Genomic DNA, 16,336 nt, shown 5'->3' with positions numbered 1-16,336 from the left:
CATGACTGCAGCTTGTTTTTGAGAGTTATGTGGAGGTTAATGAGATCGGGGACCCCGTACAAGAAGGAGGGGAGCAAGAGAGTATTGGCGAGTGTTTTTTGATGGGGTTGTCCATAAAATGCTTGTGACTACAGAGTTTGTCAAGCTTAATGTGTGTGCTTTTTTAACAGTATTTAGTATATGATTTTCAAAGGAGAGTTTATTATCAATGGTGATGTCCAGTAACTTCTCATGAGTTACAATATCTATTTCTGTGTTATTTTGCAAATATATTTTAAAGTCCTGAACAAGAGGTTTTAGTGTAAACGGTAACAGTTTGGTCTTTTGGGGATTAAGTAGTAAATGAGCATTGTTTAGTCAGGTTTTGTTGGAGGTAAAGGTGTCTTGAGTTATTTTTAGGAGATGTTGAATGTTACTGGAGAAAGAGAGAATTGCGAATCATCTGCTTATTGGATGAGTATGCTTTGGAGGGAGGCAGTATGGAGTTTATTAATAAACATTTGACACAATACCCCACTCTGGCATTGTTGACAAATTCAAGAGGTTAGGTATAAACCTGTATGTCACCCAGTGAATAGCCAACTGGCTCACAGGCAAGACCCAGGAAGTTAGAATTGGTGAGTCATCCTCTACAAAGAGGCCAGTCACAAGTGAAGTCTCTCAGGGATCAGTCCTTGGACCACTCCTTTTTGGCATTTACTTCTCAGAAGCAAGGCCAATGTCAGTGGTCTCTGGCTGACTTAAGTTGCACATGATTTCTAATTAGAAGCTGTCACTGAATCTCACACTGACACAAATGTTCTCCAGGAGGGGCTGACACAGACAAAGATCTGGTGTCAGAGTCATGGACTAAAACTAAATGCCAAGAAATACATAATAGTATACTTTGGGAAGTCATCCATCCCTGGCAACTATCATATTGACAACACCCCCATTAGAGTTGACCCAGTAGTCAGGGACATAGGGACACACATAGATAGTAATCCAGCTTTTGGCCATCACGTGTTGACAGTGGTGAGGAAATCATTCTATGTTACGCAACTTATAAACAAAGGTATGACAACTAAGTCCACAGAAGTCATTGGTCCACTGTATTCGGCATTCATCAGACCTATCAAGTACAATGCCCCCTTTGGTATGTATCTAACCAGGCACATCCAACAACTGGAACTTTCACAGAGGTTCCTCACTAATAGAATAGAGGGCATAAGTAAAATGTCCTATGCAGACCGCCTCAAGGCCCTATCCTTGTATTTGGTCATCTACAGGCTTTTGAGGGGAGATCTATGCCTGGCATACAGGGCATTGCTAGACCGCACTCTAATGGACCTCCTGCATATCCACAAAACAAACAGCACCAGAATTACCTGTTCTAAAGACTTAAACCTTGCCTGTGATATAAATAGAACCTGCTATAGAGATAGGAATGTATCCCAGAGATGATACTGTCTATGGAAAAGGCTTTCCATCCATGTGACGCAGAGTTCCTCCCTAACCCAATTCAAGTGCAACTTGGACAATTGGATGGGAAACCGGAAATTCATCCCTGGTTTGGCACCTATGTCTCTAATGGACACAGGCAACCTGTAAATGGTTCATCTCCCAGGCCCATGCTTAGACTTATCAAGGGTATCAGAATTTGTTAGAGATTTGGGATGCATGGCTAGGCTTAAAAATGCCCTTGTGGTCGTTAGCCTAGTAAACACCTATGAACCTATAAAAATGTTGAAAAGTAAGGGTGTAAGAATGGAACCTTGGGGGATTCCAGTTTTGTTTTCAAGGTATTGTGGAAGATCAGTTTGGCATCAAACGCATTGCTGTCTATTAGATAAGTAGTTGGTTAAAAAGATTGTTAGTGCTGGTATTAATATTTAGTGTTTCAGGTGGGAGTGTATTTAGTGTAGAGGTGGAGTTTGTACTTGCAGGGGGATAGTTTATGAGTTTAAGTATACCTTCTCTGAAGTGGGAGTTAAAGATGTTAGCTATTGTATATGGATCTTTGTCAGGGGTTGCTGAAGGGTTTTGACTGCAGAGATAGATTTCCAGAATTCTTTGGGGTTTTTGTTTTGGTTGGTTATTTTTATCAGCTATGACTATTTTTTTTAATTTATTATGTAGCTGTTTGTATATAAGTAGGTTGGTGTCATTTTTATTCTTATGCCAGTTTTTCCAGGTTTGGTCTCTAGTTTGCATTACTTGTTTTGTGGCTTTTGTAAGCCATGGTATGTGATTGGTTTTGCTCTTTTGGTAAGAAGAGGAGCTATACTAATAAGGATATCTAAGAAAATATTGTTATAGTGGTGAAGGGCATCATCCAGAGGTAAAGGTTTTAATGAGGACCAGTTGACTGTTTTTAAGATTTTATTGAATGTTTGTTGAATTTGTAAGATTTCTTATAGTTTTACAGGTTGGGACTTTAGTCTCTTGTGGGGGGGGGGTTCTGTAAGTACGGTACTTGGGACTGTATTAGAGTATGTGTGGGCTTCTGATAGCAAGATCCTGTCTAAGGCTGTGCCTAGGTTGTTATTATTATGCATTCTGGTAGGGGTAGTGATGAGCTGTGTAAAGCCATGAAGGTTAATACTATTGTCTAGGAAGTCAGTGATAAGAGTTTGCCAATTGTTAGTTAGGTCTTCCATAATAATAGCTTCACTGTTATTATTTGTGGCGGTCCCGGAAAAGAAGTTTTCTAGAGTTGGAATGTTTTGGCCAGGGTGTATATAGACTTATGCAATGTATATTTGTTTAGACATATTTATTTGCAAGGTTGTAAAGAGAACTTCTGCTTTAGCAAAGGATGGGACTGGTTTTAATAGGAGAGAGATGGCACAGATGTTACAGCAGATTAGAGCTACACCACCTGCTTTTCTCCGTGCTGCTTGACAAAGGCTTAGGGCTGAAACCAGTCTGTGGGCTGTGTTTTGACTTTTGATTAAAGTCTTATTTCCTTCTCTCTACTATGCTGGTCTGTTTGTTGTTTGGTTTTTCTGTGTGTTCTGTCACGTCTCAGAGTGTTGCATCCTGAAGGAGCTATTTCAGTACTTTGAATATAAGGTTTTAACCAGGTTTCAGTGACTGCAACTGTATCAGGAGAGTATTGTGTGAGCCATGAGTGAAAGTCAGTAATTTTATTGCAGATACTATGTACATTTATCGTAACAAGAAGCATATGTTTAGAGGGGAGAGAATGAGGAAAGGTAGTTGCTTGTGAAGGCCCTGGGATGGGATTAATGTCTCCACACTGGACAAGTTTGAGGAAGTGGTTATTGAGATGGTAGTGGAAGGAAGTTTTAGTGGTAGATTTGATGACTATGTCAGGTAGTAGGTTAAGTTTGCTGATAGTGAAAAAAAACTGAATGCTATTGAGGCAAGTACAGTTAGGCTGGCATTTACATGACAGAAACTGTCCTTGGGCATGGTCAGAGGTATATATCCTGAGTGGATGTTTTTACAGGTGGATGTGTTAGGGAACATTTTAGGGATGTGAGTTGAGTAAATATGGTTAATGAGGTGACTAGAGATAACACTACAGGTAGTGCAGTATATGTGAAAAGACAATGCTATTTGATTGGACATATTTGTTGGTAATGGAAGACGTGAGAGTAAAAAGACAGGGACGAATAGTTATGAGTAGAGAGGCAAGGTTACAATCCAAAGGATCTTGTTAAGTTGGATGCAATAACTGTAGGAATAACTTTTTAAGGGGACTTGGGTGCATAAGGAGTATCAATTACTATAGCAAGGACATTAAGGGTGTGAGTTAGGAAGTTTGTATCCTGACTGGATGTTGATGAGGGGGGAGGAATTACGGTAAGTATAAATGTAACTGTATGGGGGTGGGTGGGAATGGAGGCAGGGTAGGGGTGCGGAGTGAGCCCAAGTGCAGCAAGGGCAAAACGGAGTGGGGCAGAAATATATGAGGCAGAATATGTTGTTGTGTCTTTCGGCTTTTCCCGGTTAGGGGTCGCCACAGCGGAACTCCGGTCCGCTAATGATTGGCAGTAGATTTTTACGTGCTGGCTTGCCGGGCCTAACGCACAACCTTCAACGAAGGAACGCCCATTCACGCATATCGCCACACAGAAGACGCTCTGAGAATCGAATGGACAATGGCTAACTGTGGGGCGACAACAAACAATCAGTTGTTGAGAGCTATCAGAGGTCAGTGTCATTGCATTAAGTAAGACACTTGTGAGCTCAATTTGATTTTATTGTGAAAAGTAAGAGATTTCCTATAGTTACTATAAAAGATATTGGCTGTGCACTTTAATTCCCGTGCTACCAGTGGGGTAGCTAGAGTTTGTGCCACCTGGGGCTGTCTTTGAGTTTGCCACCCCTCCCCCTCACAAAATCATGGTGAATGCATACACAGCCTTCCCCCCTGCAGCCATTCCAGTGTCCCATTACTTGGCTATTACTCCCCATTTACCACTTTAAACACTGTAATGTGCATACTTGTTTTATGCATTTCTTCTACAATGACTATTTGGATTTAATTTAAAACTTTTAAATTTTATAGCACAAACACTGATAGACATCTGCTAAATAAAGCAATAAAGTCTCACAATGAAAACAGACTTAGTATTAAAACTTCTCTGCTCTTGAAACTCAACATTCATTGAAACAGCATTGAAACCCACATTCAAAGAAAATGCATGTGGCCAGTGGCGGAAAAAGTTTATGTTTGAGCTGTTTTCAAATCATAGGCCCCTTGCACACATATTTAGGAACATGCATACACACATGTTCCTTAATTCACCTTCCTGACTGTATTAGATTATATTCCTTGTATAATACAGCACACTTGTTAGTGTGTGTTTTAAATTTATTGTTTTGAACATTTTCCAGTAAGCAATGAAACAAAATATGTACCAATAATGACAAAAACTTGCCATTTCAGAACATTTCCATTATAAGTCTTGTCAATTTTTTGTCATTACAATACACCAGTATCAGTAAACATGCACAATCTCTGCAGAAGTAAAATTCATTTAAATAATTCCACATTAAAGAGATCTGTAACTAATGAAGAGATTGCTGCTAGCAAACAACTTTACATTTCATTGTTTCATCTACAAATGAAGTGTCTGTTGCTCTTGAAGAATAAATTGCCTATTTTACATTAAAAATGGTACTGTAAGTTGGTAATATTGCAATAGAGAATGGATGGCAAACTGATAACAGGTTCATACTTACTAGGTATCTCCTCCAGAGGAGGACATTCTCAGGACTGCAGCATCCACCCCCTTTAAAGTACAACACAGTACAGTATCAGCAATCCATCTACATACTGTGGGAGTAGAGCCCATAGCCTTCTGCATCAAAGGCAAATATACTACCTGTTGTGCTACTAACAATGCTTTGAAATACTTTAGCACAATAGTGATATAATTTGCTAAACAACAGTTGCACGTTGCAAACAGACTTGGCATAAGTAGCACTAAACTCTTCCCCTGAAACTCTCCTTGTAAAAGGCAATTGACACTCTACTATATCTCTCAACTTGGCAGTACAAGGAATCTGGCAAAAGTTAAAATTTATGGGGGGGCCCAAAACCAGGGACACATTTTAAACATTGCTTGTATAACCATAGAAAGTTGCTAGAATAAAATGTTTTGTGTTACCATGTGTTTCCTGAAGGACAAAAAGACTGAAACTTAAATGGCTGCCATTATTTACAAAATTCAGTCCTCACTGATTTGCCAGAAAACCACAAATTTTAAGAGGAACAGACCAAACGTATGAGCCAAGCCAAACATTCTAGACATTCTGTGGACTCAACTCCTTGAATCACAAGTGGTGATGGGGTAGAGACTTCAGGCTCTTGTTTGTTGTACCTAAGGTACAGGGTTTGAGCCTAAGTAACACTAATCACCAGGTATCCCTAACTGGGACAATGTACATGCACGAGCGCGCGCACACACACACACACACACACACACACACACACACACACACACACACTAAAGCCTTACTTATAAATTCTGTGAACGTTAGACGCCTCACAAGTAAAAGCAGCAGCCTTAAAATTCCACTCACAAGTAAAGTAAAGCAGCAGCTTTATGTTAGACAAGAAGCCTTAAAATTCCACACACAGGTACAGCAGCAGCCTTACTTACAAATTCTGTGAACGTTAGATGTTCCACAACTAAAAGCAGCAACCTTAAAATTCCACACACAAGTAATGTAAAGCAGCAACCTTAAAATTCCACTCACAAGTAAAGTAAAGCAGCAGCCTTACTTTCAAATTCCTTCAATGTTAGACACCCCACAAGTAAAGCAGCAACCTTAGAATTCCACACACACCCTTAACTTACAAATTCCATGAATGTGGATGGATGCTGTACTGTATTTAAAATTGTATGTGAGCGAAAGGGAAGAACAGGACGTCTGTGTGACAATGCTCAGACATGATGCAACAGGTGTGTGCAACCAGACCGTTCTTAAAGAAGAATGACCTTAAAACCAGACTGTTCTTAAAAACAATTTTTTTTTAATTAACATAAATGTGACAGCCCCAAAAGTGCTGTCCAGGGAGGACCCCCCCCCAAGCTACACCACTGCATGCGACAGTCAGAATTTACTTAGGAAGAGGGACTGAAATAATTCAATACAAAAAAAAAAAAAAAAAAAAAAAAAAGTTATATTAAAGGTGAGAGGGGGATGGGAGGGGAGAAGCATACAATATGGTGATCGAGTTAGTGTGCATGCCACTGCTCTACTTTGAACAAATGCAGTTATTAAATAAACCTAAGCAGCATCTAAATGAGAGAGATGTACATATAACAGTAGCTGGACTGATGAACCGCACAGTAGGACACTTGCTTGCCTTGTGAATGCTTGTAAATGGATTACAAGGTGGACTTTCTCTGGGGAAGAGAGTACAATCTCTTATCCGCATATGTAGGGTGGCTTGTGAATGGATTACAAGGCGGATGTTCCCTGGAGAAGAGAGTACAATCTGTTATCCGTGTGTAGGGTGATTATCGGGCACACTCTTCTCAAGGGGCCAGGAGCTGCAACTGTGACTTAGGCTTAGTGAATTTAAAAAAATCTAAATTATTCCCTGGTACAATGATGTTGGAGTAAGAATATGCAAGTGACAGGGTTGTAAGCGGCACTACCCAAGCCCCCCCCCCCCCCACACACACACACACTGGGGAATGCAGGGAAGCTTCTCCTGCAAAACTCTTAAAAAGTATAACAGCAACTTTTGAGATTCTGTTTTTCCTCTTTGAATCATACAATGTTCCAAGGAGTCAGGACTTGCACTGCTGGGTCTAACACTTCTGAAAGGGAGCTGATCAATGTTCTGGTGTAGACCAGTGACCAAGGGGGTAAACTACCTCATGGAAGTAAGAAAGTAACAGCAAAGAAGGGACCGCAATCCTTTTTAAAATTTCACCAAGGGGTAAATATTGCATGTGGGGGGGGGGGGTGGCTAAGATAGTTAAGTTTCCTATACTTCTATGTGAACAGTGTTTCTTCCCCGTTTTAACTATTTTTTTTCTTTCCCTCTCACTCTATTCAATTTTATTGTTATCTCACATCTCACAATCTTCCTTCTTCTAAAGCTATCCACCATTTAGGCCTATATAGGAACCTCTACCTACCAAATATATTCTCCTCTGCTAAGAATATCAAGCTCCTTTCCTTCTGCACAAAAACCTAGGTATGGAACCCTGTCTCCTTACTGTCAGTGTCCTCTTTAATATCAGTATGTAATACTGTGACACTCAATTGATTACAAGTTATGCATAATGTTTTACATTAAATCTCACTGCAATTTCTGTTACTAAAATTTCTCATGTTTGTGTTGACGATCTAAATAAGTACTTATCTTAGTTTATCATACTATACTGTTATATGTATCTTGTGGAGATTTTCTCCCTGGGCCCTCCATCAAAAAGGGGTTAATGCCCAGTCAGGCTTTCCCAGTAAAGAAATACCAATCAATAAATGAATAAATAAATACTGACAAAGATGAAAGGGGGATAAAAAGAAGTGATAATCTAAAGGGAAGCGAGGCAGTAATTCATGGATAATGACAGTGACTATGGGAACTATGCTTAAATAGCTAAATGAAAAAATTTCCCCAAGAGGTGGAAAATGAGCTATGGATCCACCCTATGTGGAAAGGCAACTCCTATTCTAACCTCCCACTTGGTAGTGGTATGAAAGCTGAAGGAAGTAAAATGTACTTCTACAGTAAGCAAAGTGACAACAAAGCACTGGAGTCAAAGGCAGAAATGAAGGATAGTATCAGACATGCAAACAAAGTTGGGGAGGGTTACTTCCTGTTATTACTAACTAACTAGACGTAGCTAATATGTATTAAATGTGTCACATATTTCTAACGTACTATTACTTCTGACACACTGCTCTGGTCATGGCTAATAATGGCTCCTAAACCAGCACACTTAATACAAAAAAAGTGAAAGCTATAATGCCATGGTAATAACATTAAGTGGTAATGTCACAAGAAGTCTAAATAAGACAGCATGCTCCTGCACTCATAGTAAGATACCAAGTCCTCTACCAAAAGGCCCTTCTTAAAGTATAAGCACGTGGTTTGCTAGAATTCAAATTGGATGATACGACATTAATTTAGAAGTGTAAGCAAACAACTTGCTCAAATTCAAATTATAACAGCCCCAGACAGGCACCAAAATTAATAGGGTTTCTCTCAGAAAAAGATAAAATATTACTAAACATATGTCACTGCAAACTCTGCACAGAAACCAGAGCCAGCCGAGAGGCAGTTTCAAAAATGAACATGTATTGCCTATTGTATGTCACTGCTGTAGTAAGAACAACTCACTAATAAACTAAACCCAAGCAAATATCAGTGCAATTAAGTTCAGGTAAGAATTAAAAGTACAGTTTTGTACCTACCATAAATGTAGATGTTTGAGTGCTAATACAGCTGCAGTCATAACAGATGGGTTCTCCTGCCGTCAGGCGGGTCCTCGGTCGGCCGAATTCCAAAGTCTAGGTCCGGCGTCGGTTGTCGTCACTTCTTCCCTGACGTCAGCGCGACAGGGGTATAAAAGAATCAGCCGACGCCATTTTCTTCAGTTTTTCTTGCCCCAGATGTCAGGTGCCCCCAGAAGGAAGGCAATACATAAGTTTGTGTAATAATGCAGTGCAATATAATCAAAATACAGTAGTTGCAAGCAAATACATCATAAAAGAATACCCCAATCAGGTTGTATGAGGATGTGCTAGCCTATAGGCCTGTCCCAAGAGGGGAAGGAGGGAGGGAAACCTGGACTGCAGCTGTATTAGCACTCGAACATCTACATTTATGGTAGGTACAAAACTGTACTATGTTCATCGTGCATACAGCTGCAGTCATAACAGATGGGTAGAATCCCAAAGCTAAGAAAGGGGTGGTAGGCACTATGTGGAACTAGGAGGAGCCAAAATGCCCTGCAAGACTGCAGTGGCAAAGCCTGCTCTAGATTTGGAGTATAATGGTAGGTTGTAGTGCTTGGAGAAGGTATGCACAGAACTCCAAGTGGCTGCTTCCAAAATATCCTTGGTAGGAACTCCTCTGAGGAAGGCTGCAGAGGTGGCTGTGGCCCTGGTGGAATGAGTTCTAATGCCTGTAGGTACAGCTTTGCCATGAAAGGAATAGCAAAAGCGTATGCAGGGGGCTATCCATTTTGAGATTGTCTGTTTGGAGATTGGCTTTCCTTCAGCTCCTACCGCATAGGCCACAAAGAGCTGTTCTGATTTCCTGAAAGGCTTTGTTCTGTCCAAATAATAACGCAGTTGTCTGTGGGTGTCCAAGGAATGTAGTAATCTCTCCCCTTTGTTAGGATAAAAAGTAGGTAAATGTATGGCCTGATTTAAAGCTACCCTGGATACCACTTTAGGCATAAAGGACGGGTTGATTCGTAAGGAGACTCTGTCCTGATGGAAGATGATAAAAGGCTGGACAGCCATGAGAGCCTGTAGTTCTGAAACTCTACGAGCTGAGGTGACAGCCAGAAGGAAGGCTGTTTTCCATGACAAATACTGCAAATCTGATGAGGCAGCTGGCTCAAAAGGAGGCAAGGTCAGTTTTTCCAGAATGAAGTTAAGATCCCAAGCAAGTATTGATTGTTTCCTTGGAGGTCTTAAATTTTTAGCCCCTCTGAGGAACTGTCTTAAGAGAGGGTGAGAGAATAAAGGTGGATCAGTGTTGTATTCTGCAGAAATGGCTGAGACATGGATTTTGATGGAGGAGAAAGAAAGTCCACTGCTTAGCAGTTCAGCCAAGTATTGTAGTATTTGAGGTAAATTCAGTTTTCCAGGGTCCTGGCCCTTTTTCTCATTCCAGACACAAAAACGTTTCCATTTTGCGGAGTAAGCTTTTCTAGTTGATGGCCTTCTGGCCTCCAAAATGACATCCTGTACCTCCTTGGAGAGTAGGGCCTGCTGTGATGCTAAGGAATCTTCCATGCGGCTAGATTGAGTGTCTTTAGCTGACTGTGAAGAGTTTTGAAGCTGTGCTGAGTCAGAAGAAGAGGCATTAGAGGCAGGGTCCATGGTGGGGAATGCGTCAGGCTCCTCAGGAGTGGGTACCAGTGTTGCCTTGGCCAGTCCGGAGCAATGAGGATCATCTTTGGTCTGTCTGCTCTGGTCTTCAATAAAACTTTGGGCAGCAGAGGAAGAGGTGGGAAGGCATAAACTGTCATTGATGTCCAACTGAAAGAGAGAGCGTCCACTCTCCAGGCCTTTGGATGGAAGATTCCTGAGCAGAATTTTGTCAATTGATGATTTTTGTGGGAGGCAAAGAGATCTATGTCTGGCCTTCCCCATTCTTGGATTATTTCTGTAAAAACTTTTGGATGCAACTTCCATTCATGTGGGTCTGTCATATTCCTGCTTAGGTTGTCTGCCAGCATGTTTTCCTTGCCTGGCAAGTACTGTGCTTGTAGTTCCATTTGTAAGTCCATGGCCATGTTCCAAAGTGACATGGCCAGTCTGCATAGGGGGTAAGAATGTGTTCCTCCCTGCTTGTTTATGTACCACAGAACTGTGGTGTTGTCCGTTCTTATCAATAGTTGACCTGGTTGTAGGAGGTCCTTGAAAGCTATAATAGCATTTATTACTGCTAGCATTTCTTTTTGATGTGAAGGTGCTTTTCTGTTTGGGACCACTTGCCCTGAATGCACCGATCTGTCATGTGCGCCCCCCAGGCGTAGTCCGAGGCGTCTGTTGTGATGACTTGATTTGCTTGAGGCTTGCTGAATGGAAGACCTGTGTTTGTTTGACATGCTTGAGCCCACCACAGAAATTCCTTTTGCAGACATGGAATTAGTGGTATTATTGTTTCCAAACTGTGGCTGTGTTGAGACCATATGTTTTTCAGGTACCATTGTAGTTTCCTCATATGCAGCTTTGCACATGGGATTAGTAAGATGCAAGATGCCATGAATCCCAGAGCCTGCAGGATTTTCCTTGCAGTCAGCCTGGTGCAATTTGCTAGTGTTATGAAGTATTGAATTAGCTGCCCCTGCTTCTCTGGCGTGAGGTAGGCCATCTGGGTGTTTGTGTCCAAATTGGCAACCAGGAAAATTATCTTCTGAGAGGGTATTAGCCTTGATTTCTTTTTGTTGACTGTGTATCCCAGAGAATTCAATAACATTATTACATAAGCCAGATGTTTCAGAAGAATGTGCTTGCTGTCCGCTTGGATCAGGCAGTCGTCCAAATAGGGATGTATTTGTATCCCTTGAAGTCGGCAGTAGGCAATTACTGATGCCAGGCATTTTGTGAATACTCTGGGCGCAGTAGATAAGCCAAAGGGCAATGCAGAGAATTGATAATGGGTTGAACCTGCAAGAAATCTGAGGTACCTTCTGCAATTTTGTCTGACAGGGACATGCAGGTATGCCTCCTTGAGGTCCAATGTTACCAGCCAAGACTCCTTGCCCAGCATGGGAAGAAGTTGCTGTAGAGTGAGCATCTTGAATTTTGGTAGAAGTAGAAATGTGTTTAGGATGGATAGATCCAAAATAGGTCTCCAATCTTTTCCCTTCCTTGGCACCAGAAATAGCCTGGAATAAAAACCTTGACCTTGTTCGTGCGTAGGTACCTCTTGAATAGCTTTCATGTTTATGAGATCTGTAATTTGTCTTTGTGCCTCTGCCCTTTGATTGTGTGGCAGGTTTGGCATGCCTCTCATTTTTGGAAGGGTGTGAAAATGGAATTTGTAGCCTCTGTTTATAATGTCCAGGATCCATTTGTCCTTTGTGACAATATGCCAATTTTTTGAAAATAATGCCAGCTTTCCTCCTAAGGGGGCTGCCATTTGCGACCTGGTTGGCATGCAAAGGGGAAAGTCATTGGGTTTGCTTTCTGAAAGATTGTGAGTTGTCTTCAACACCTCTTTGTGTAGGAGCTTGCCATTGTCTGCCTCTATACGATCCTTGGGATTGTCCTCTGCCCCTCGGGCGCCTGTATCTGCCTCTTTGGGGTCTGTCTGTGGCAGGAAAGGACCAGTTTTTGGAAGGCCAATTTCTACTAAAATGTGGGGGTTGAACCTGTAGAAATTCTTTCACAGTTTGCATTGATTTAGCCTTTTCCTCAATTTTCCTTAAAACCTCCTTAGCATTAGCACCAAATAGTACATCCTTTTGAAGAGGGGCATCTAGTAATTTAGCTTTGACATGATCAGGCAAGGATTGTTCCTTGAGCCAGGCATGCCTACGTATGACTGATCCTGTAACAGCAGCTCTACATGAGGCCTCTAGAGCATCAAAACCACATTGTAAGGTATGCTTACCCACTTGTTCTGCACTATGCATCAAATCCTGCAACTCCTTCAAGTCTGGTTGTTCAGGTTGTGACATTTTACTTTTCAATTGTGATAATAAAAACTGTTGGTATTTTAGCATATGAAAGTGACAGTTTAAGGCCCTCATGGATAAGGTAGCCGAAGTATATACCTTTTTTCCCCACCTTTCTAAGGATCTGGAATCTCTCTCGGAAGGCAGTGGATTTTTAGCAATGGAGGCCTTAACTCCCTTGGGGCCCTGTGAGATGGTTTCTGGGTCAGCAGCATGGCTTTTGTATAGAAATTGGTGTGAGTCAGGGACCCTGTAGTACCTGTCAGGCTTAACTGGAGCTGGAGGTAGAGAGTCCGGGTTAAGGCAGGCCTCGAGTAAACATCATCTAGGATGTCCAAGACAGGAGGTATAGCCAGAGGCCTGTGCTGAGGAAGCAAGAGAAATTCCCTGAGCCTTTTCTTGGAATCTGAATAATCCTGGCCTTCCCAGTGGAAGTGTTCCCTTAAGGTATGCAAAGTTTCCCCAAATGAGTAATCCTCAGGGGATACAGAAGGATGGACTCCTCGCATCAGAGTCTTCAAAAGGGGAGTAAGAATGTTCCTGATCATCAGAGTGCTCTGAAATAATGGAGCCCTCATCAGAGGAGGGGGAATCTTCCTCCACTCTAGGCCTTTTGTCCGGAGGGGGCTGAGAACCTCTGATAAGAGTAATTAAATCCTCAGCCATTTTAAGCATCTGTTTCTTAGGCATGGGGCCTGGAGATGGGCCCTGTGTAGCTGGTCTCTTAGAGTGCATGGTTGCTTTAGACTTTGTGAAAGCCTTGATGGAGAAAGAAGAGGAAGGTCTGAAGACACCTTGAGTGGAGGTGGACCTGTCCACATTCTGAGTTTCAACGCCAAGAGTGGCTTCGGTATCTGTAGTCGGGGTGTGGGCCGAGGAGCCTGCGACCTCGGGCACAGGAGACACCGCAAAGACAGGTCGTCGGTGGTCAGGGCTGCGTAGTCGCCTCGCTGAGAACCGAACCACGTGTAGTCGGCTTTGGCATGGTGTCGGTAGAGGCCGCGGACCTCGTGTGTCGGTCCTTGTCTTTGCGTTTTTTAGACAAAATCGGAGTCGGAGTATCAGACGACATAGTATAGTTAAATGCTTTCCCAAAATAATGCTGGGCGAACTCCGCCCGACGCTTAATAGTGCATTTATTGAATGTAGCACAAAAGCGACAGACCGAGACGTCGTGGTCTGGGCCTAAACAAGGTATACAGAGGGAATGGAAATCCTTATGCGGTATTTGCTTCCCACAAGAAATACAATTATTAACTTTGTCTGACATCGGTCTGAGGCAAGAAAAGTTTCCCCAACGGGGTACTTAGCTTTTAAGAAGACTTTGGTTTCCAAATTTTCGTAATCTCAGGAGCTGGCCGAACTGCTTCTGCTTCGGGTACCGCGCGGCAAGAAAGACTGAAGAAAATGGCGTCGGCTGGTTCTTTTATACCCCTGTCACACTGACGTCAGGGAAGAAGTGACAACAACCGACGCCGGACCTAGACTTTGGAATTCCGCCGACCGAGGACCCGCCTGACGGCAGGAGAACCCATCTGTTATGACTGCAGCTGTATGCACGATGAACATCAGCAAATGTCAAACAACAAATACAGCTAAACCAATAGCACAACAACAAAAGTAACATCAAACACACAACATGGTCCAAAAACCAAAAGATAGTCAGATGAGCAGCATTACAAATATTTCCCGTACAGCAGTAGGAGATACATTATATTAAATAATGAAAAATCCATTATATGTGGACTAGTACAGAATACAAAGTAGAAGCCCTCAAAAGGCACCAGTATAGGCCAGTTACATTAACATTGTATAGCTGTATGATAGTATACACTAATGCATGGTAAAAGAAAAAAAAATATTTTACTGAGCAACAAAGGGAAAGTTTGCTAATCTGAATGCATCAAAGCCACAATTAGCAGTATATGTTCACAAAATATATCAGACATCAACCAAAACTTTCAACTATATGCTAATTTGAGTGACTAGCAAAAATAAAATTCTATGTAAATATATCTTTATCAGCAAAAATAGCATGAGTGAGCTTGACCACGGGTGAAAACAGTATGAAACATGAATGTGAAATTTTGATCAGTGTTTGGGAGAATAAATTACCACTAGTGAAAAGAACTGAACTTTAATAATGGGTGTGTCCATAAAAGGGCATGGAAAGGCTGCATCCAAGTGTCACGTCAATGCAGAAGCACCCCTGAAGATCACTAAAGATCATGACTGCTGCATAGCTAGTATTACTGTCTGCAGTGGCAATATCCAAACACTAAGCAGGACAATTAAACAGCAAGTAAACATTCCATATATGAACTTTGGCTTAAACTTCTCTAATAGAGAGACAATATGAGGGATTTTGATGCATGAACTAAAACAATGTAGATGGAAACATTCACAAAATATATATTCATAATGGAAAAGCTGTGGAATAACAGACCTAATCTTTAAATGAAAAATATTTCAAATCAAACACAGATGTGAAGTTGTAATGGCATGGAAGACAAGGTGAACCACAATTAAATATGCACACCAATTAATTAATTCCACTGGAAATTTACAGTATGACTAGGGAACCAAATCTACGACCCTAGACGTTTTTATTAAAAAAAACTGTTTCTCATATACTGGTATAAACCATGCAAACATAGATGCATTTAGAAATAGTTATGCACTTACGTGGCTAGCATCAAGTCTGTATTTTCTCCTTTCCCTGAGAGATCAAACCAGGAAATGCAATTCACTATGGATGAGTGAGAGAGTGAATATGTACAACGCCAATTCCCAGAACCATTCACCCACAATTTCACAGCTTCTTCTTTAGCACATGTCAGCAAGATTTGTCCTGCAGGTTCCCACTTCATACTTGTGATGCTTTCCTACAGATACATAAATCAATAAAATAATGCTAATTTCCTAGAAACAATCCCACAGCATGCAAAATAAACATTTAAAAAATATCAATCTAAAAGCTGAGGGAAACAGGCAAGTACACTGGTTTTGGTTTACACCTGTTAACATAACATAAATTGTTTGTGTTCCTAAGGAAATAGCTGCAACTTCTTGTCAAGATTTACCACCGTTGATGTGCATTGATCACTGGGGTTATAAAGGTTAAATTGCTTGTAGATAATTCTGCCAAACTGAAATCTAAACAAATGCACAGAAAATTAATAACAGACAATATGGAAGCAAAGCAGTCACTATATAAAACTAACTGGAGTGATGCATTCAGTGGAAAAAATGCAGAAGGAATGTGGTAAGTTCTGAAAAAGAAACTGAATGCAAAAAAAAAAAAATCTTTAAATTCAGGATCATATTTCTGCAAGAACAAGATACCTGATTAAGGTAACAGAAAAATATAAGAAATAGAAAAGATGTTGAACTATTAACTTTAAAAATGAAAAACAAACAAGCTGAACAGGCAAATTAAACAGTGTGAGACAAGATAAGGAAAAACTTTAAGAAAATTTATATAAAGACACTGA

The 16,336-nt window shown here is 41.1% G+C and overlaps 1 protein-coding gene across 5 annotated transcripts in view; it reads right to left on the bottom strand.

Annotated features, from left to right (window-relative positions):
* HERC1 (HECT and RLD domain containing E3 ubiquitin protein ligase family member 1) overlaps nt 1-16,336 on the bottom strand; it is a 3,987,333-nt gene that overhangs the window by 1,025,664 nt on the left and 2,945,333 nt on the right. For all 5 annotated transcript variants that reach the window (XM_044077739.1, XM_044077741.1, XM_044077740.1 and 2 more), the window contains exon 56: nt 15,528-15,727. In XM_044077739.1, the coding sequence (XP_043933674.1) occupies nt 15,528-15,727 (200 nt within the window). The remainder of the gene's footprint in view (nt 1-15,527; nt 15,728-16,336) is intronic.

Source organism: Protopterus annectens, chromosome 7.part0 (genome assembly GCF_019279795.1).
Source record: "Protopterus annectens isolate FY-2018-M chromosome 7.part0, PAN1.0, whole genome shotgun sequence".
Lineage (NCBI taxonomy): Eukaryota > Metazoa > Chordata > Ceratodontiformes > Protopteridae > Protopterus > Protopterus annectens.
Note: the sequence above shows the minus strand (reverse complement) of the source record. Positions and strands in the feature narration are given on the sequence as shown.